This window comes from Temnothorax americanus, unplaced genomic scaffold (assembly GCF_048541705.1).
Source record: "Temnothorax americanus isolate GAGA-0224 unplaced genomic scaffold, ASM4854170v1 Scaffold62, whole genome shotgun sequence".
Classification (NCBI taxonomy): domain Eukaryota; kingdom Metazoa; phylum Arthropoda; class Insecta; order Hymenoptera; family Formicidae; genus Temnothorax; species Temnothorax americanus.
The window spans coordinates 281,733-305,630 of record NW_027509769.1 but is presented as its reverse complement, the minus strand read 5'-3'; the positions used below and the strand labels follow the sequence as shown (position 1 = coordinate 305,630).

Genomic DNA, 23,898 nt, shown 5'->3' with positions numbered 1-23,898 from the left:
TTTTTTATTTATTACATTTATAACAGTATTTTTGCAGAAAGTAAAATTTAATATATACAATAGCTTCTTTCAAGGATTTAAAATATACAATAATTTTGTCCAATTATTTTTATGTATGACAGTATTTTTCATATGCAACAATGTTCCTCTTGATGCCTTTTTGTACCTTTAAAAAAAAATGAGTCACGTCATATGATTTCAGTTGACGTGAGTTTATAATTTCCCGGAAAACAAAGTTCTTGGTCATCCCCACTTGATACCGTAAAGTATATAAGCTTGCTCAGATATCACCGCATTGCACATTAAACCACAGTGCTGAAGTAGGGAAAGTCAAAGATGGGAAGTCCAAACAACTACATTGCATCTAACGAAGTACAAAAGTCTAAAATATTGCATATAATCGACGAGTTTAGTGAAGATTTAAAGGATGTACGTGGAAAGTGTATGGACATCGGTTGTGGTCCTGGAGATACAACAAAAAATTTTTTGTTGCCAAATCTTGGCTCAGATGCACAAATAATTGGTAAAAGAATAATAATTATAGAAATGTAATAACAAATCAACATTATAAATAATTATTTAATTCTCTAATTTCGCATTTCGTGAAGGTACGGATATTTCGGAGAGCATGATCAAATATGCGAATAAAACATTTAATGACAAAAAACGGCTCCACTTCGAAGTATTGGATATTCAAACTAAAAATCTACCTAAGAAATATATTTCTGAATTTAATCATATATTTTCATTTCACACTTTGCAATGGTGCAATGACATTCGGTAAGCAAGATATTATATAAAATATAATTAAAACTAAAATGTATTTCAACCCTTGTTAATAAAATAAGTCTTATCACTAAAAAACTTTTTAAACAATGTAAATTAATTTTTTCTTGCAAACATATTGTCCATGTGTGCTTCACTTTTTGAACAAGTGTTTTAAATTTGTGCACACAATATTATTTTACATTTTAACGTCTCTGTTGTTCATAATATTTCTTCACGTACACATTTCTATAATATATGATAATATAATAGCATAATTTGAAAAACGAGCAATACATATAATTAAAAGTGAAAAATATATAAATATATCACATGTTTTATAGAAAAATGCATTTAAAAAATATACAATTAACAAATATTTTAATAAAAGTAGGTGTTTTAAAAAAATTAATTACATTTATTTGTTTTATTTAACAGACAAGCCTTTACGAATATATATCAAATGTTACAACCCAATGGAACAATACTTTTGTATATAGTAGCATCTCATGATGTATATGAAGTTCTCAAAATTTTGGAGCGGAACATCCGCTTTGCACAATATATACCGGTATATAAATTATTAAATTTTAATTGATATTTGATTTGCTTTCTCATTATTTATTTTTATTACATGTTTTTTTATTACTTTGTGATTTTTGCACTATAAATTGTTAATTATTATTTTTATGTTTATATAGGATATGATGAAAAACATTTCTCCGTTTCAAGATTCAAACAATGCTCGCAAAGATTTAAAAGAATTACTTCAAAGTATCGGATTTACAATTCACCATTGCAGTCTTCGGGAGACGAGCTATTCTGAAGAAAAATCGATACAGTTTTTGAGTAAGTAATATTAAAAATATTGCAAGAAGTAATAATTTTACGTTATAAGATTATTAATACTTTAAAGAGTTTCCTTCTTTTGCTATTTTATTCATTAAAATTATAATGTAACATTAATATTATTATAAATTATATATACGTTAATTTGATAATTATACGTATATTTTTCTAACAGACTCGATAATGTCCTTCTTAACATTTCTTGAAGACATGCCACAAGATCTGGTGGAAGAATTCAAGAATACATTTATAAATGAATATGTAAGAAGAAAAATTAAATATAAATCAATATATAATAATAAGGAACTTACATTAGATTTATATAAAGTGTTATTAGTTTATGCACAAAAGATATAGTAGTCTATAGCAATTGCATAAACATATATGCGCAGTCATATAATAAAAAATCTATAGAAGACATTAAAATTTTTGTAGCACTAATTGTATTAACAGATACTTATGATTAATAAATAATTATTAATTAACAAATAGTTAATAATTTATTCCACATCTTATATCTAGATTGATATATGTGTGTGTGTGTGTGTGTGTGTGTGTGTATTTGAAATTAAATTTTAAAATATAAAACTTTTTATACACGACAATCACAATGTGCATTTGTATGTGTGTGAAAATTTCTTACATATTGTTTGACAAAGAACTTTATAATAAGATTTATACAAATGTAAAATTTAATTTATGTATTATATATTTCTAAAGTATATATATATTAGGTTGATTTATATAAATAAGATCTGTGTAACTTATCAAACTGGATTTTTATATTTAAAAAACGTTAAAACAATATACATATAAGTACTGATTCATAAATTATACACGTATAATTACTTGCAGTAGATAAAATAATTACATACCGTGGGTAATACCGGTTTCTCAGAAAGGACATATTTTGTATTCAGTAATTATGTACAACAGAACTCATTTATGAATCAAAAATTATAATAACTAATATAAAAATTGATGTAAATTAAAATCGCGTAAAAATAGGGGATCTTGGGGCACAGTGGCTCAAGGGGCACATTGGATCATTGGTTATAACTACGGGACTATCAGTTCTAGAAACTTGCTCTTTAAGCACATAGATTATGGTTTGTGTCACTACTTGTCAAACCAGTGACCGATACGCTACCGATGGGTGTGACAGAGGTCCAGTAGTAAAATAAGTAAAAAACTTTTTTTCAATATTGTATTTGTTTTGTACTTTTGTATTATTTTTGTATGAATTCTAATATAGTTTAACATTTTTAGTGTCTACAGATTTGTTTACAAGTGCGTGTACGTGAATTCGCTAGATATTTCATACAGACGTTACACGTTAGACGTAAGACAATTTTGCTGCACACAGCGATAAGACATTTATCATTTGTCGTAGTACAGTTGCAATGAGTTCTGTAAGCGAAATAAAAAGTTATGGCTTAACTGGTTTTTGAGATAAAGAAAGTGAAAAAAAGAAGCTATATTGCGAACATCCCTATAGAATTTCCATAATGTGCATCATAGTTCTGCAATGGTGTCAAAAGAGCTTGCAATGGATTTCCATGCAAGGCCCGTAATGTCATTCTTGCTGTAATCTTTTAATGTATAATTCCATAAACATGAATGTTTTTCGACTACTTTTATAAATTTAACTAAAAACACTGGACCTCCCTTCATCCTTGCACTATATATACGGGACATCGTGCGACGATTTGTTAAATAAAGATTAATCATATAAGACATATGCATACTACTTATTTTAGGCGGACTGCATACCAGAGCGACGTGCGAATATCTCTTGAAGCGTATGAAATGCATTGTTTATCTTAAATACCCGCACACTTGCGCGACTGCGACATCTGTCTTACGATATTTGTATTACATATAAGATTTAAGTATAGTACACATGTCTCATGCGATTAATGGCCCGTAGCAAGGATGAAGGAAGACACAGTGTCTTTAGTCAGATTTATAAATTAAAAACATCCATGTTTATAAAATTATACATTTAAAAAATTAAAGGGGCACAGTAGCAACTGTGCCGCAACTAACTATACGTAGAACTACAAATCTCAATTGTCACTATTTCATGGCACTATCTCACTTGTTCTACATCTTTCAAGCCTATTCAACGAAGGACAGTTGACGTAGCCCTACGATGTTGGTTGCGGATAAGTTGCTACACTGTGCCTCTTTAATTTCTTTTTCAGATATAAATTTTTTTTATTTAGGATTAACTGTTTTAATTCGGCTAATAAAAAAATTAAGAAACTTAATTCGAATTAAAATTTTACATTTCTTGCAGAACTCGGTAACCTTTTCACCAATCTCTCCTCGCCAAATTCAATACTAACCTTCCTTTAATGATATTCATGTAAAAATGTCATGTAAAAATTCTTCAGAAATTGCGTTTAAATACGCAAAATTTACTATGATTATTTGATTATGATCTGTTTTAGTATGTTGTGTTTTGGTAAAACAGCGACTTCTCGCAAAATAGAGTATTCTCTGCTTTAACAAAAAGACTTCAATTTACTGCTTTAAATGTTGTGTTTTGGTAAAGCAGCAATTTTCACGCAAAACGAGATATTCTCTACTTAAAAAAAAATATCTTCATAGCTATCAGATATTTTTTACACATTTGCGTATACATTTTTAGACACTGTCAATATGTGTATTATTTATATTAAATTTAGATAAGCAAATGTATTTTATTGCTATTTATAAATAAAAAGATCTTACTTCTAGACTTAAGTGTTAGATCAATTGCGTATCTCTAAATAAGATTTATGCTCAACGTTGCGTAATGCGTGCAACGATGGTCGCAAGGACTCGCGCGACCTTGTTAGTTAGCATGCAACTGCGTAGTTTATTAAGTATATACGTAATACTTGTTATGCATTAATAATTGAAACTTTTAATGACAAAGAGAATTCAGTGGCGCATTAAATATTATCCTCTCTAGTAAAATGATTGCAAATTCTGTATAAAATATCGATCACTGAATATCGATAGTCTCATAGAATAATAGCATCAAATTTTCCTCACAGAGGTGAAAAAATGGTTGAGGAGAATATGTCAATGGCAAGAAGATCCGCGAAAATTAAGCCGCGCGCCAACAATTAGCGAGTCCACTGTGGTTTCGGTTATGTTCTGCAAGAGCAGTTTCTGTATTGAGTCGTAAAAGACCCCAATGTAAACTGAGATAATCGGCCGACTTGGTCCACTTAAGGTGTCGGAACTTAGGCGCGTTTGTGAGCAAGTAGTACGACACGGCTCGTAACACTTGCAGTCGAAAGGTTCAAAACCTAATTTACACATATGTGTATCATATTACTGTCGATGCGGTGGTATGGATAGCCGGTAACGCAACCAGGACTATACATATATTTTGTGACTCGTTATGTTAAATAATGGATGATTCATCAGTTGGGCATTCACCGGCGTGTTATCCGTGACATATTGCCCAAAGAATTTTTTGTTGCCAACAATTTAAGACTAAAGTTGTCGCATTAACATTTACAATGTTGTTTCTACAGAATTTTTCATTTTCCGGTTCGTTTATGACTTATAAATAGCTATGTTAAATACACGTGTGTAATAACGTAGTAAATAACTTTTTATGATTTTCTATGAAGTAAGAAAATTAATGCTCTCGCAAAAAAAACGATATATCTTCAAAGCTTTCACTAGCTTAACAATAGCAATAATCTCTAGTAACAATTTCAGTAAAGTGAGTAGAACAATTATAACTGTATAATATCCAAAATACAGCATATTATTTATAATAAATCCGTACATTGTATATTTTTTTATAATGATTAGACAAACATATTGTGGCAGAAGTTTGCATGAAAATAAAAATTTGACCATTTAAAAATCGGTAACGCGAGTGACATTTTGGCAGAAAAAGCTACGAAAATGCGAATGCAATTGTTGGCGCGTGTCCATTTTTATCGAAAGATACTGGAGCCAAAGATGGTGTAAGAAATCCCAGTTGCATCAGCAGAATTCAAAAATAAAAGTGGATGATTGCTTCCGAAACATATTGCACTATTTTCTGAGATCTTTCTTCTTGCACTCCAGTCTCTCGGAGTCTAGCTTAGTAACGCAAATTGTTTTCTTACTGAAATTTATGTTATTGAACATCATAACTGCATGTCATTCTTCTTAATTCTGTACATATACAGAATATCTGATAATAGGTACAACTGAATAGAAAAGTTCTGTATCGTATTGCGATGGCAATAAATAATAAGGAATTTATTACTAAAAATCCGTGAATCACAGGTTGTCAGGCGCGCGGCGTAATATTGGTTCTTTATGCCTCTCAATACTCAAAATAACTGCTATATTTTCGAAACTTTTTTTGTTAATAACTTTTTAACGAATAACGACCGCCGGTTAAAAACTTCTGAAGGTCACTCAAAAGGGTGACCTTGACAACATATGTCAAGGTCAAGGTCATTGGCAGGTAGGGTCTTTTTATGCATAATTACTAGCTGACCCGGCGAACTTCGTACCGCCTAACCTCCTTCCCGCTCTCTCTCTCTCTCTCTCTCTCTCTCTCTCTCTCTCTCTCTCTCTCTCTCTCTCTCTCTCTCCCTCTCCCTCTCTCCCTCTCTCCCTCTCCCTCTCTCCCTCTCTCCCTCTCTCCCTCTCTCCCTCTCCCTCTCTCCCTCTCTCCCTTTCTCCCTCTCTCCCTCTCTCCCTCCCTCTATGTATTTTTTCTATGTATTTGGATATCTTTCTAAAATTAATTTTTTTTTGGTGAAAAACGTTTTTTTTAATAGTTATTCTGCTATTCCGGAAAATTCTACCCCTATTTTATATACAATACTTTCAAAATCTGTCCAGCTGTTCTTGAGTTATAAGTGCTGTAACTAACCCGATTTTGTTTTATGTATATAGATTACCCTTATCTTATCTTATCTTGAACAAAATCCCTTACTTCAACCAATCTTATCTTCTTAACTTTTCTCATCTTACTTTTTAAAAACTAGACATCACAGACGCGCGCTTCGCGCGCGCTATTTTGCTTTAATATTACACACAACTGTCAAAATATGCTATGACAGCCGCTCACGAAGTTAGCGCAGCAACAGAATCAATCAGCATCGCGGAAAAGAGCCAACAAAGCAATTCGAGACTTTCGAGAAGACTTCGAGAGATGCGAGTATCGATTTAACATGCCTTTTTTTAGAAAGAAAACACGGTCACGTTTCGCACAAAGTTCATGCAACAGCGATCGTGTGTTTCTCCGCAAAAAAAGTGAAAAAGTTCTTTCATTTTTTTTGTTTACGAATATATTATTTCGTATCTTACTAGGCTTCTTATTTATTTAAAATATACAACCTTTGTTCATTAATGTATAGAATATACAACTTTTTTTTCAAAGATTTATTCCTATTTGATGTTATTTTCTAATATTCTGAAACCTTTTGTAGATAGAATATTCAACAGTTTTTTGCAAAGAGTTAAATTTAATATACGCAATAACTTCTTCCAAAGATTTTAAAGAATACAATAATATTGTCCAATCATTTTTATGTATGACAGTATTTTTCATATGTCAATAATATTCCAACAAGCGTGTGTACTATAGCGCCTTTTTTGTAACTTTTTTTTTAAGACAAGTCTTAAAAAGATATAATTTCATTTGACGTGAATCCTTAAATTCCTGAAAGATAAACAAAATTCAATACGGAATAAAGTGAGAGAGGCAATCGGAGCCACGCGCGGTAATTATTGCCAAATCAATATATAGTCAATAAGATAAAATATATTAGTTAATACATATTCGGACGTTTCGATACTTTCTTTGTGTCATCTTCAGCGTGCTGTAAACAAAATTAATATACATGAAAATTACAAAATAATGCATTTTTCAGCCTGCGTGTAATAATAATAAACTAAATATAAGCTCTCCTGATTAAATCAAATAGAGAATATTGAAAAGCAATCGGAGCCATCAGGCGCGGTAATTATTGCGCAATCAATAATTAATAATTAATAAGCGTGGTCCCGATTGCCTCTCTCCGCAGTCTCCGCACTATTCCCTATTTAATTTATTCAGAAAAGCCTATACTTATTGTTAGTTCATCATAAAAAAAATTCTTGCGCATGTCTACTTGATACCGTGATAAGTATATAAAAGCTTGCTCAGATATCGCCGCAGCACATTGCACATTAAACCATTGCTGAAGTGGGGAAAGTCAAAGATGGGAAGTCCAAGAGACTACAGTACATCTAACAAAGTACAAAAGAGCAAAATATTGCCTATAATCGAAGAGTTTAGTGAAAATTTAAAGGGTATATGTGGAAAGTGTATGGATGTTGGTTGTGGTCCTGGAGATATAACAAAAGATTTTTTGTTGCCAAGTCTTGATTCAAATGCACAAATAATTGGTAAAAGAATAATAAATTATAGAAATGTAATAGCAAATCAACATTATAAATAATTATTTAATTCTCTAATTTTGCATTTCGTGAAGGTACGGATATTTCGGAGAGCATGATCAAATATGCGAATAAAACATTTAATGACAAAAAACGGCTCCACTTCGAAGTATTGGATATTCAAACTAAAAATCTACCTGAAAAATATATTTCTGAATTTAATCATATATTTTCGTTTCACACTTTGCAATGGTGCAATGACATTCGGTAAACAAGATATTATATAAAATATAATTAAGGCTAAAATGTATTTCAACCCTTGATAAACAAGCCTTATTAAGGCTTTTAAAAATTTTTAAACAAGTGTAAATTAATTTTTACTTGCAAACATATTGTCCATGTGTGCTTCACTTTTTGAACAGAACAAGTGTTCCGTTGAATTTCTATAATATGACACACATTCATAATATAATATAACTAGCTAATTAGCGTTTTTCTTCAAACAACTTAATTTGTGTTTCAATATCCTTAATAAAAAAAAATTCCTTTATCAGGCAATTGCTTATTAGACAATTGCAAGGAATCCTTTATATTCATTTGCAAAGAATCCTTTATATCCTCGAAAAATTAATTAAATTTTTAAACCAATTTAAAAAAAAAAATTGTTATCAAAAAATAATACACATTGTGGCAATTAAACCCATCCTCAAAAAATTAATAAAATTTTTAAACCGGTTTTAACTAAATCGGTAAATCGGTAGATTAATGTAAAATCATTCCCCGGAAAATTCTACCCCTGTTTCATGTATAATTCTTTAAGATTCGGTCAATTATTTCCTAAAAAATTAAAAAAATTAGAAAAATTGACTTCCAGAAAATCGGTAACAAAAACTATATATACATGATGGCACTCCCCGGAAAATTCTACCCCTATTTCATATATACCACTTTAAAATTTAGTCCACTAACAAATGAATAATTAACCAAACATACATACACACCAATCCACAAAAAGCTATAAATTTAAAAATATCACTTTTTTATCGACTGAAGTTCAATTCCGTCGTATACAATTTTTTAAGATTCACTCAATTATTTCCCAAAAAATTGAAAAAATTTCGTGACTGATTTCCAAAAAAATCGGTAACGAAAAATTATACACTTTATAGCACTCCCCGCCGGGAAATTCTACTCGTTTTAGATACAATTCTTTAAGATTCGATCAATTATTTCCCGAAAAATTGGAAAAATTTTGAATACCGGTACCAAAAAAGATCGGTAACGAAAAACTATACATTCTATAATACTCTCCGGAAAATTCTACCCCTATTTTATATACTTTTGGTAAAAATTCGGTCGAATAGTTTAAGAGTGTATAAAAAGAACAGACATTCTATTATATATATATATAGATAGCATAATTTGAAAAACGAGCAATAGACATAAAAATGCAAAATATATAAATATATTATATGTATTTATATAATTGCATTAAAAAATATACTAATATATTTAAAAATATTTTAATAAAAATATAGGTGTTTATTTTTGAATTTATTTATACATTTATATATTTTATTTAACAGACAAGCCTTTAGGAATATGTATCAAATGCTACGACCCAACGGAACTATACTTTTATATATAATAGCATCTCATGATATGTGTGAAGTTTACAAAATTTTGGAGCGGAATATCCGCTTTGCGCAATATATACCGGTAAATATATTATTAAATTTTAATTAATATTTGATTTGCTTTCTCATTATTTATTTCTATTACATGTTTTGTTATTTTATTACTCTTGCACTATAAATTGTTAATTATTATTTTTATGTTTATATAGGATGCGATGAAAAACGTTTTTCCGTTTCATGGGTCAAATAATGCTCGTAAAGACTTAAAAGAATTACTTCAAAGTGTCGGATTTACAATTCACCATTGCAGTCTTCGGGAGGCAAGCTATTCTGAAGAAAAATTGAGACAGTTTTTGAGTAGGTCATAGTAAAAATATGCAAGAAGTAATAATTTTAAAACATTATTATAAATTATGTATACGTTAATTTTATAATCATACGTATATTATTTTAACAGACTCGATAATATCCCTCTTAACATTTCTTGAAGACATGCCAAAAGATCTGATGGAAGAATTCAAGAATACACTTACATGTGAATTTCTAAAAAGAAAAATTAACTATAAATCAATATATAATAATCAGGAACTTACATTGGATTTATATGAAGTATTAGTAGTTTACGCACAAAAGATATAATAATCTATAACAATTGCGTAAACATATATGCAGTCATATAATAAAAAAACTAGAAGACAGAATTTTTGTAGCCTTAGTTCTTGTATCATCAGATACTTGTATTATCAGATACTATGATTAATAAATAATTATTAATTAATAAATAGTTAATAATTTATTCCACATCTTATATCTAGATTGATATATGCATTTGAAATTAAATTTTAAAATATAAAACTATTTATACACGATAATCACAATGTGCATTTTTATGTGTGTGAGAATTTCTTACATATTGTTTGACAAAAAACTTTATAATTCGGTATAGTGGATGGATCATTGTACGTCAATTATATAAAATTCGTGGCGGGTCGGAAAAATACGACGGTCTCATGTGAAGGCCGAAAAAACTAATGATACATTATCGCAAAATACAGTAAACATAGAAGGAGAACTTAAAGTGATACATTATCGCAAAATGCAGTAAACATAGAAGGGGAACTTAAAGTGAAGAAATTATTCGATCATAGACCAATGGTAGGTTTTCAGTGTCTTTCTGTGAGTTGATTGCCCCTTTATGTTTTGTAATAAATAGCATTTCAGAAATTTTTCACGTTTTTTTAAATTTTGTTCTTTGTGTAAGATTGTAACATCCTGCCATTTGAAATTATGGTCGCAATCTGTTCTATGCTTACTGACGACCGAATAAAAAACTTTATAATAAGATTTATACAAATGTAAAATTTAATTTATGTATTATATATTTCTAAAGTATTGTGTGTGTGGGTTGATTTATAAATAAGATCTGTGTAACTTATCAAACTGGATTTTTATATTTAAAAAACGTTAAAACAATATATAAGTACTGATTCATAAATGATACACGTATAATTACTTGCAGTAAATAAAATAATTACATACCGTGGGTAATACCGGTTTCATAGAAAGGATAGATTTTTCATTCAGTAATTATATACAAAAAAACTTATTTATGAATCAAAAATTATAATAACTAATATAAAAATTGATGTAAAATAAAATCGCGTTAAGATAGAGGATCTTGGGGCACAGTGGCTCAAAGGGCACATTGGATCATTGGTTATAACTACGCGACTATCAGTTCTAGAAACTTGCTCTTTAAGCACATAGATTATGGTAAAATTATTTCCTTGATAACGTATCAAGATATCTTTACGACGTCTTGGGCAACATACATGTTATCTGGGTTGTCGGACTTGAAACACAGCTATCGTTGGAACATTAAAAAAACAAAACTATCGTTGGAACACAGCTATCGTTGGAACAAAAAAAACTGTAAAGAATTTATTGCGAAAAGCCCGACTCGTATCGCCGTTTATTAATTTGTTGACATTTTCACGAGTCTAATGACATATTTGAATTTACGTAGGCTGAAACATGCGTTTGTAACTATTATTAACAGGTTATTGCGATAAATATTACACACATGCCTCGGTAGTCGAATTGATACGACGCCCTTCACGGAATGAGGAAGGTTCCAGGTTCGAATCCTGGCTGAGGCAATATTTTTTGCAATAAATTCTTTAGTTTTTTAAAAAATAATTAAATCGCGTCAATTTAATTCCGGGGAGGGAAGGGTATTAATGTTCCAACGATAACTGTGTTTCAAGTCCGACAAATAATCGGCGCCCAGTTTATTAAGTTAGAATATATGTATATGTATATTATATACATTGTAATTCGTTACTTCTGTAACTATTAATTTCTTTACTTGCGCACCACGTACCGCGCCTGACTCGTATCGCCGTTTATTAATTTGTTAATATTATAAGTTTATTTACAAGGGAATGTTTGGAACTATCTCTCACCTATTCTGATGGGCTTTGGAAATATTGTAGAGTAGCGAAAAATAACAGATACGTATTTCTTTTTATCAGCTTCGAAGCATGTTTAGAGATTGAAACGACCCCTCGAAAGAAATTCTACGTATTTGATTACGAGTAAATATCTCTGAAACCGTGACGTATATGAAAAAATGTTTTAGACAAAAAGGTTACGGTATTAAGTGATCTCTGTAATCGTGTATTTAGATTTTTTTGATGTCATATTTTTTTAACATACCCCCACCCTTCAATGTTATTTTTGCCAAAATAGCTAAAAGTTGCAAGTAGCTGCATCAATAACGTTATTATAAAAATATATTAGATAAAATCATTTAATATTAAAATATTTGCATAAACGTGCAATAAAGTAAAACCAGGTCAGCGGTTTGAGATGTTTTACTTTCATCGATAAATGTGGGTTAGTGAAACCGTTAAACCGTTATCTGCACTGCGTGATTCTTCCCAAATTAAAGTACACTAAATATATACTATAAAAAGAAAAACAATTTTATCTACTCAATAATCTCAAAACAGATTAAATTATGCTTGTTAATACTGATAAATGTCAAAAGATCACATTATATTATGCTTTTTCGGTTACCTTATAGTTTATTCTTAATAAACATTATTTGGCCTCTAATCTTTTATATATAAATTAAAAATAATGTATTTCTATGGTTTATGTTATCTTTATGGTTTATACTGTTACTTCAACGAAAGTCATTACTCATTTTCAGTATAATATAATTGTCTAAATTAGTTTATCCTTCACTATTGTTGATATGCTTATTTGAGAACATTGTCTACCTTCTTTCCGTGACATTTTTGCCGTTGAAAGAAACAAATAAAATAATAACTATTTAACTTAAGAAACGAAGAAGGCACCAATATTTTACATTAGATAACACATAAAGTTTTGTTATAAATGTATTATGGACCATTTCAACAGAACTGGAATGAACTGAATTTGTCTTTTTATTATGGTTTATATTTAGCTCTGAGTAATCCTTGCATTTTGAAGAAGAAAAGGGTAAAGAGTTTAAACTAAAAAAATATTATTAGAAAACTTTATATCAAATGCATGTTGATTATTTACAAAATTGATTATCAAGTAGAATTAGTTATTAAAATTGTACCATAAAATTTTGAAAAAATGATATAAAAAACATTAGTTCATGCAAATATGTATATCTTAAAGATATACATACGTACTTGCATAAACGTGTTTTTTCCTCGTTAACTCATGTACAATACATATTAAGGGTATTCAAATAAGTTAGAGTTTAACGGTTTGACAGATTATGTCGGGTTAAAATCGGGTAAAAAGTGAATTTTTAAACTTTTAACCCAAAGATTAATGAGATAGGTTAATAAGTCACTTATGTATTTTGCATAACCTTAAAGAGTAGCGCGCCCAAAGTTAATTAATTAACTTTTTACTCGACTTTAACCCGACATGACCTGTCAAACCGTTAAACTTTAACTTATTTGAATACCCCTATTATATCTTTAGGGTTTAATGGTAATCCAAAATTATTCGAGAAAAACGAGAGAGATTAAGAAAAATCACATAAGAAACAATATAAAGTGACATTGCGTACGGCGAAAGCTTCCATTGACGTACGTGTTTTCCATTCTTACGTGAAAAGGAAGGACATTATGATTCCAAATTGAGAGAATTCACCACGTTTATGCCACGTGTACTGAATGGGACCGACGATGGTGGCAGGCGCGAGAGTGAAAGAAGAACTTTCTTCGCAACCATAAAGACCGGCTAGCTCTCGGTCGATCAGTTGGACGTCTTTGTGGAGCTACGGTGAAAGCGTGCGCGAGCAACGGTGATCTTCGGCGAAACCAGAAAAAAAAATCCGCAGCTTCTCTGTAAAATTCACGAAGGCGAAAAGAACGGTGGAGAAGCCGCTCCGACAGCGGAGAACGAAATCGTGGCCGAATATTCGTACGGGCTCAATATAATGCATGTCGGTCGTGGAATCCAGCAAAACACGTGGTGTGCGGTGCTCCATCGATGAAAGGAAGAACGCATCCGTGATTCAGAACGATACTTGTGCATTTCGTGAACAACAAATGGGAAAATGCCTTTACTCGTGTCTCGTAGCAAGCTCTCGATCCTAATCTTGATCACGACACTTATAATATCAATACCAATTGAAGGCAATAGATTTCATCGAAAGATTAAAATGGCTCCAGCTACATCTGTGAGTATACTATAACATATAATTAGATCGAGACACATCAAAGCAAAGTTAGCTTACAAAGTACAAGAATATTAGGCTTCTCTTTCCTCTAAAATTTCAATTGTTAAATTTAATAGCATGATATCTAACAATTATATATTACTAAATTTCATTTGTGACAACAAATATTTACAAAATGTATAATACGATATATATAATCCTTAAAATGACTTTTATTGTGTAACTAACAACAGTATTACATGTTAATAATATCGTTGATAATAATTTAATAATCATTGTAAATCCTAAACAATAATGCTTTTAATTTCAGAGTTTAACGTGCTTTTATTTAAAATTTGCTGACGTTATTTAGCATACAACGACACTATGTTATACAATCTATTTAATGAGATAAGATGTGTGTTTTAAGTAACGGCTGTAATCAATCAAACATCAGAATTAAAAGATTCGTGTAAACATTACGTGCACGCAACACTTACGCACATAAGATATTTAGTCAGTATCAAAGATAATACAGCTTAAGCCTTGACCCATTATTCTGATCATGGTTACTTTCTCTCATCGTTTATGTCGTATTTGCAGTGGAAAGTGAGCGCACTTGAATGGTACTAGGTAATTACGTATTTCTTTCAGGAATTTTTTTCGAATAGTTCGCAAATTCGTACCGGAAGGCTTTTATTTGATGAAATATTCGGTATCGACGTTATCGATAATAATGATTCAGACGAAGATAGGCTCTGCACGTGCGGTAAGGATTCCATGCACAAATTAAATTGTTCTTATCCTTTTTTATCGCGATTACTTTATTAATTTTAAGAAATATTGAAATTTTTTAATATATAATGTACATTTTTAAATTGTTATATTTCAACTTATGTAACATATTTTCTATTATCTTTTTTACTATAGAAGTATATATATATATATATATATATATATATATATATAATTGGTTAAATTTATATCTTTAAACAATAAAAATATTTAAATGTTGATATTGGCCTTATAGAATGCGGTTTATCTAATCAAGAGAATCGAATAGTGGGTGGACGTCCTACGCTACCGAATAGATACCCCTGGGTCGCAAGGCTGGTGTACGACGGTCATTTCCACTGTGGTGCTAGTCTGCTCAACAACGATTACGTAATCACCGCTGCCCATTGTGTACGGAAGTATGTCTCTCTACCCAATAAGTTTAAAGATAATACAATGGATAAAACTATAATATACAACTACTAAAATTACAAAATTACTATAAATATGTCATAATTATTATAAATGTTATTAAGTATTTTGCGGAAATTCTGATATAAACTTCGATATTAAAAAAATATATGCGCCTTATATTCATATTTTGATCTTATCGAATGTGTTATGACGATTTAATCGATATTTTTATTTTAGTTTGAAACGATCGAAAATTCGAGTGATACTTGGTGATTACGATCAATACGTAAATACTGATGGAGTTGCAGTTATGAGAGCAGTGAGTGTTGTGATACGTCATAGGAATTTCGATATGAATTCCTACAATCATGACATAGCCTTATTAAAATTACGCAAGCCCGTAAAATTTTCAAAAAGGGTTCGACCAATCTGTTTACCTCAACCAGGTAATACGCACTGAATTAATCAATCGTCGTCTTTTCTAAGATATTAAATAATGTATTTTATATATATTAATGCAGGAATCGATCCTGCCGGAAAAGAAGGGACAGTAGTAGGATGGGGTCGTACTTCGGAAGGAGGCATGTTACCTGGGAAACTGCAAGAAGCGCAAGTCCCAATATATAGCTTGGCGCAATGTCGAAAAATGAAATATCGAGCAAATCGAATTAGCGATAATATGATTTGCGCCGGTCGAGGTGGCAATGACTCTTGTCAAGGGGACAGTGGCGGTCCTCTTCTCGTTCAAGAAGCCGATAGGCTTGAAATAGCAGGTGAGAGAAACATTTATATTTCGTTATCATAATATATATAATTTTTTAAATAATATTTAATTTACCATTACTAATTAATGTTTCGTATTATTTGAATAAGCATATTGTATAAAGTATATCTCCGAATCGCTTTATATTTACACAAATGTAAAAATTCGCAGAAATCACCTTACTGTAATTATTTTGGAATATTTGTTTTACGTGAAACTTACATGTGTATGTGTGTGTGTGTGTTAAACGTATCTAATAGGTATAGTGTCTTGGGGTGTGGGATGTGGTAGACCAGGTTATCCCGGAGTTTACACGAGAGTTACCCGATATCTCAAATGGATCCACGCGAACATGAGAGAAGGCTGTTCGTGCGCCAATTGAGGACCTGCTTTCACCTCCGCCTTGTGTACATAAAATTTCACGTGTTATGATTGTAATTAATCGGTATGACGAGCACGTTTTACGTTACCATTCATAAACGTCTTATTTGGGAACTGAGTACAATTTTTTATTAAATATAAAATTATTAAATATATATATAGTTCATTGTGGATATAGAAGCCATTATTATTGCTGTTAATTATAGCTATCGGCTATTGCTCATACATGTAATTGTAAGAAATACATCTTTGTAAGAAAATTTAATTTAAGTAAAATTTAGAACACAACTATAATTAGTTTGCTCCACACGTTTCTATCACCTACAACTGTACGAATAGCGGTCAAACGTTTCCGGAATAATTAGCAACCAGTAACGGTTCACTGTCGAACCGGGCTAAAGTTGACGCATGCAAATGCACTCCACATGCAATAGCATCTTTGTATGCGCAACTAGTAATTTGTACATAATGGAAGATAGTGTAATTTATGGTAACCAATTACTGATACTGTCTGTTATATGTACATAATACGCGTGTATGTGCATTATAAAATAATATGTACAAACCCATGCAAAAGATAAAAAATGTGTTAATAAATACAAAATACTTAGAACAATAAATCACTGCACATTCATTATCATAAATAGTACAGTAATTATAACGTAAAAAATTCTACATACTTGTAAAAATAATTAAAATTACATGAATAAAAAAATCTTATTATGTTACGCTTTATTTGTCTCTGTTTCTAAAATAATCATTATTTAATTGTATTATAATCCAACATTGTGTGTATCTGTATGTGTAACACTCTAAACGCACATATATCTTTATTACTTTATCTGATATTTGTAAATTTAAGATACAATAAGTGTATTAAAATAAGATTAAATACAATAAGATTAAAATACAATAAGTGTATTATTTTCTATCTCAGCGTAATTGTCTCAGTATGGCAATGTAATTTTACAATAATATTAGCAATAAACAAAGAAAGTTTAAAAAGTGTCGCTACTCTTTCTAAAATTGAATTCCTGTAGTCTTCATAGAAATGTAAATAGGTGGTCAATAATAACGATGACGAACTTGCTAAACCTGATCCTTCAATCGAAACTAGTTCTAAGGAATAATACGATATTAGTACGATAGCGATCAATAAAAACTTCATTACAAATTCTGGTCAAAAATGAAAATAACAGGATTTAACGCCGAGTATACTAATAGGACTACTTTTCTTCTTCCAAAACTGGTAGACGAGGTGTTCATTTATAACAATTCGTTCGTGAGCTGTGCCTACCAAACGGTACCAAATAACACACCAACTAAATGCGTATAATAAAATAAATGTGCATATAATAAATAAAGATGAGCACTTATTACAATAAGTACGACGTTCTCTTTCTGTACTCTCTTCTATTTCATTATGCATTCACACGATGAATAAGCTGTATTGCAAAATTGCACAAAGATGCTTCAATTAAATTTAATTGAAATTTTATTTAAAAGTCATTGTTTTAAGAAGTACGTTAATATTTGGTGTGTCATATATCTTTTTTTAACAAAAAGATCCATTTTTATACTAAAAAAATATATATGGTGTGTGTATATGTGCAAACTTAAAATAATTAATAAACTTATAGCGTTAATACCAAATAAAAAATATAAAAATGTTATTTTTGCATTTTTATTGGTGCAAAAATTTATAGAAACGTAGGTGACAATATCGAGACAACTCTCTGAGTATAATGATTTCTCGTCGCGGCCCTGATGACGGTCAATAACAGTCACCCGTGATTCGACCCTGAACATGAACGTGAACTGGTCAGGTACCGGCCGGCTCTGGCTGTGCCCGCCTTCCCTTCCGGAATAGCAATTACCTCTTCGACCTCTCAGTCCTCCATAGTCAGCGTAGGACGCCGGTGATAGCTGTTCTCAGTCAGGGACATGTCCATGACTCGTTCCTGACGGTGCCCGTGTGGCAACTCTCTCATTCAAATATCCACAAAGACCTTAATTAAACTAGAAGTGTATAATTATCGGTGCAACAAGTTACCCAAGTCGTAAAACATGAAGACTTTGTGTTGCTTAATTTTATTATTCATTCTGCTCTCGACAACGAAAAATTGTCAGGTAAGATTTTTCTTTGTAAATATTGTCTATTAATTTCATTGCCATCTAATATTGTTATATGTATGTATTTCTTAGAAACTATCGTTAAAAAAAATTTCTGAGATGTATGATGTTGGAATTTTTTACTTCCCGTAACATGTTTTTAATTTTAATGTTAGAATGGGAGTAAAGTAAATTTAGAAGTTAATTTAGAAGCTATCAATAGAACAATTAAAATTGAGGTCTATATGCGACAAAATGCGAACATAAAACTTGAACTGTTTTGACAGTTCATCAAAGTAGAAAAAAATTGTACATGTGACAAAATTATAAAAATAATTTTTTCTCAAAGTAATAATGCATTTTTATTTAAATTTTTAATTATTATTGTATATAAGAATAATTAACCTGTGAATACGATATTTATATATCTTATATTTATGCTTCACAAAACAAATAAAATTATTGATCATATTTTCTTGAACATTGTTTAATAATAAAACACATAATTCGTTAAATAATCTAATTATTTTAATTTTAGGCCGGAGAATTTAACGAGAAAATAAAGAATTTCTTTGGACTTTTTGGTAATAAACCACCTTACTCCACTACTGATTCACCTGCGCCCTGCTACTGTAGTGTGTACTTTAATATGCATTTTTGTTGAGTTTTATTTTTATTAGACGTAGTGTCACAAAAGGCGTAGAGAAAATGTATTAAACTTCGATCATTGCAATCTAGGTTGTGGGTTGCGGAATGAAGAAAGTCGCATAGTTGGAGGTCAAACGACGAGTATGAATGAATTTCCGTGGATGGCTAGATTATCGTATCTAAACAAGTTTTATTGCGGAGGTACACTTATAAACGATCGTTACGTCCTCACAGCTGCACACTGCGTGAAGGGGTAGGTATGACTAATAAATATCGCACACTTTGTGAAATTGTAAAATTAATATTAAAAACTTATAATTCTAACTTTTGTTACATAATTTTCGTCATTAAAAGTTTTATTAATGCTTATACATTTTTTTAATTAAAACGTTCCTAAAACTTTAGCAGATATTACACTAATAATATAACAGAAACACAAAATTTAACCGTAATAATAATAAAAAATAATATTACGTGAATCTTAACAGGAGATAATGTCTAATTAATTTTTTGGCATAAATAAAATTGTTGGAAGTGCGCGCGAAATACTAAAACTATTTTCATGAATTAACTGTGAGTATAAAATCGCTACAATTCGTGCTGTTGGCATCATCTACTCGATATGCAAACAGGTCAAACTTCATATTTGCATCCTTGATTAATGTCATGCTACAAGGAAAACTTTTAGTTACCCCGTTAGCCCCTCTATAGGTACTGAAGTAAAGGAGTGCTAAATTATTTCACTGTTGATGATTGCAATTTTTAGTTATCTGCAAACAACAACGTAAAGAATCTGTCACCTTAAAGCTGTTTGTCCACATATTTATTTTAATTAAGTAAATAGTTAAAGCTTAATTTATTGTAAACATAAATATCGTTTTAAAAATTCGTTTACGTGTCGTTAAAAATTCAATATGTAGTAAATAAGAAAAAAAAGCATTCAACACTCAAAAGTAAGAATTTGAAATATCATTTGTAGCATTTATCAGTACATGTTGTGTAGTACATTCATCGAGTACATTATCTCATCTATACATATACATATATCTTTCCTGAATAACATAATTTACAATCTATTTATAATTTTATTAATAATATAACTGTGTTTAATAAAATCATTCAAAACAGTTAAATTTTACATTACTGATGTAGATTTTAGAACATATAATTCAGTCGATATAAAAACAAATAATAATCGAGTCATTACTAAATAAATTAATTCGAGAGATTTTCTCTTAGTGTAGGGTTTATTTTTATTCATTTTAACTAAGTTCCCCCATCGCAATCTCATTTGCCAGGCGAATGTGATCAGTTCTTCTAGTCTTATTTTCAGATTCATGTGGTTCATGATCAAGGTTACTTTCGGAGAGCACGATAGATGTATCGAGAAAGAACCGGAAACCAGATATGTGGTACGTATTATGACTGGCGACTTCAGCTTTCTGAATTTCGAGAATGACATTGCGCTGCTTCGCCTTAATGAAAGAGTACCGTTAAGCGATACAATACGGCCGATATGTTTACCGTCAATATTTGGTAAGTCATTTTTTCTTCTTTCTTTATAAGAGTGTGATAAGATAATGATATTAATGTTTGATAGAAACACTTTTATAAAGATTGGATCACCATCATGTGAGTGTACTTATTTTCTCTTTATAAAGACTTTATAAAAGTGTAACAAATATAATAATAAAAATTATAACTTTAAACTTATAATTTTTATTAGATTAGAAATAACAAAATATATACTGTTGCAGAAAAACAATTGTAAACTATTTTAGATGTAGCTTTGATCAACACAAAAATATTAATATGAATATACATCTATCTTCTATCGACATTGTAAATAGCAAATCACATGCTCAAACAGGTCTTACGCGCGCGGCAACAACAGTCAAGCTAAGCGTGTCTTGATATCCAACATACCCCATCCCTAAATACGTTTTATTTCAGTCATTTATTACAATAAATTACTGTTGTTAGTCAAAATAACATGTCGTATAGTAACAGAAACTTTTCTTTTAACTAATGATACGTCACTTTGATTTACTTCTCAAGCTGGAGAACATTAATACGATATTTTAAAACGCTCGAAAATTTACTTGCCACCTCTTGAATCAGAGTTGTCTTATTTTTCTATTGTAATGCTTGTTTGATTAAAATAAAACTTTGGGAAAAGTACCTATGTCATATAAGAGATATTTTGTGATAACTTTTACATTGTTTTTTCGCTATAAATACATAAACGGAACGCATTGCCAACTTGCCTCTTGTGCCAACGAGCCCCGGTCTCCCCTACTATAACATGCTTTGTTAATAATTTCTCTTAACAGTTTGACAGAGATAAAGTCATAATAAAATTTACTAAAGACATGCGACCGCTGCAGCCTTAATCTAATATGTCGAATAAATTATCGATATCCATTTCGATATCCATTGTATCACACACAATTTCATGCCCCGTCGATATTACAATAATGAATTTGCGATTATTAATTTTGGCCAATATGTTTTGCATAACCGAGCATAATATTGAATAATATTGCGCGATCTGCGACTAGCCATCATGTTTATTATGCGACGATTACGCGATAGCGGAGTCATAAATTAGTCAATATACGGGTACCTACTCTCAGTTATTGTAATGTCGCGACGCACATAACTGCGTAATAATGAAGATTTCTCTGAAATCGGGGACTTCGAATTTGCATTTCGAATGCACGCAATATAATCTTTCCTGAATTTGTTAACGCAGCATGACATGATACATTTACATGCCCTGTTTTCTGGCAATACGAACAGCATATTCGTATTAATAATGTACGCATATAGAATAGACTTGTATTCGAAAACTTCTTATAAACGTTCATCTTTAAGTAGTTTTCAAATCTTTTATTATTTTAATAAAACATCGATTAATTCTAAGATTCTTTCAATTAGACTTATACCAATATATTATTACTATTAAATCTATATTTAAATTTACTTAAGAAAAATATTAAAAATAATATTTTGCTAATTATTTCTAAGATTATTGTTGTTGCAATTACCGACCTTGCGTGATTAATTATTTGTTATAATATATAGTGCAGAATTACGTTTTAGATAACGAGTATGTGGGATCAAAAGCAATCGTGTCAGGTTGGGGTACGCTAAAAGAGGATGGCAAACCATCTTGTCTTCTCCAGGAAGTCGAAGTTCCAGTCATGAGTCTTCAGGATTGTCGCAATACTAGCTATAGTTCTCGAATGATTTCAGACAATATGCTATGCGCGGGTTATCTTGAAGGGCAAAAAGATTCATGTCAGGTAATAATCACTGCAATATTTGTATGTGATAAATTAAAAATAAATAATTACAATAATAAATAAAAGAATTATTAAAAAATACACATGATAAAATGTGTCATTATTGTAATGCGTATTATCTAATAGATATAGCGCATTTAAACATTAAACACTTTATTATATGTATATGTTGAATATTATTGAATCAGATGCGCGAACAATAGGAATCTTTTGCATTACAGGGAGACAGTGGTGGACCCTTGATAACGGAGCGCGAAGACAAGAAGTACGAACTTATCGGTGTGGTGTCTTGGGGTAACGGGTGCGCAAGACCTGGTTACCCAGGTGTATATACGAGAGTTACACGGTATATGGATTGGATTTTAAAAAATTCAAAAGACGGCTGTTTCTGTGAGCATAATTAATTATGGTTACCCGGTGATTCTTGCTGGGAGATACAATAAAAAGAACAAAGAAGATGATTTTTACGTACTACAGTATGTATAAGCTCTCTGAATTATCGTGCTAAATGTGTTGTTAGAATGTACATGATATTTCCGTAATGATTTTTTACGCATAATTTATACATTTAGCAAATTTGAAGTGACGCTGCGCCAGATGTAAAACTGGATGAACTTAAATTGCTCAAACAATTTGAATTTTTGTATATTATTTTCACATTTTATCTTTATTACATATCTATATTACATTTATTGTTATATATTCTCCTATTTAATGTCTATACAACAGTAATGAATGAATAAGTAGAGACGGTATTATAAATGATATTATATGATGTCATCGCAGTATTTTTTTTATATTGTCAAACATTTGCAAAAATAATATTATACCATGCAATATTTATTTATCCAATAATCTTTCTTGCTATTGCTGAAATATAGCCAAAAGCTATATTTACAATACTTAATTTTATTGCCAAGGAAATTGACTATAGTGAGATTAAGGTTATATATTTAAGCTATACCAGTGTGTGTGTCATATCTTTCTACAGAAAATCTATATTGTTATAATACTTTATAAAACAATGTAATAAATTTGCATAAAGTAACTCCTTTCCCATACGTTTTTTAGAATGTAATTTATCATGTTCTGCGATTTAATTTTATATTTTAAGTTTTACATTATTTTATACTTCTGCTAATTTTGAAAGTTCTATAAAAAAATTTTTTTAAATAG

At 30.4% G+C, this 23,898-nt stretch overlaps 2 protein-coding genes across 2 annotated transcripts; both read left to right on the top strand.

Annotated features, from left to right (window-relative positions):
- Positions 1 to 289: 289 nt before the first annotated feature.
- LOC143905500 (juvenile hormone acid O-methyltransferase-like) lies at positions 290 to 10,413 on the top strand. The gene is made up of 8 exons (XM_077420946.1): positions 290 to 523; positions 609 to 780; positions 1,204 to 1,336; positions 1,467 to 1,614; positions 8,106 to 8,277; positions 9,597 to 9,729; positions 9,857 to 10,004; positions 10,105 to 10,413. Exons 1-8 carry the CDS (start codon positions 337 to 339, stop codon positions 10,284 to 10,286), a joined length of 1,275 nt encoding a protein of 424 aa, XP_077277072.1. The 5' UTR covers positions 290 to 336; the 3' UTR covers positions 10,287 to 10,413.
- A 3,807-nt stretch (positions 10,414 to 14,220) lies between these two features.
- LOC143905490 (transmembrane protease serine 9) lies at positions 14,221 to 23,776 on the top strand. The gene is made up of 12 exons (XM_077420931.1): positions 14,221 to 14,343; positions 14,977 to 15,091; positions 15,353 to 15,515; positions 15,748 to 15,956; positions 16,032 to 16,283; positions 16,534 to 16,652; positions 18,728 to 18,784; positions 19,305 to 19,401; positions 19,505 to 19,667; positions 20,736 to 20,950; positions 22,520 to 22,722; positions 22,944 to 23,776. Exons 1-12 carry the CDS (start codon positions 14,221 to 14,223, stop codon positions 23,124 to 23,126), a joined length of 1,899 nt encoding a protein of 632 aa, XP_077277057.1. The 3' UTR covers positions 23,127 to 23,776.
- Positions 23,777 to 23,898: the final 122 nt, after the last annotated feature.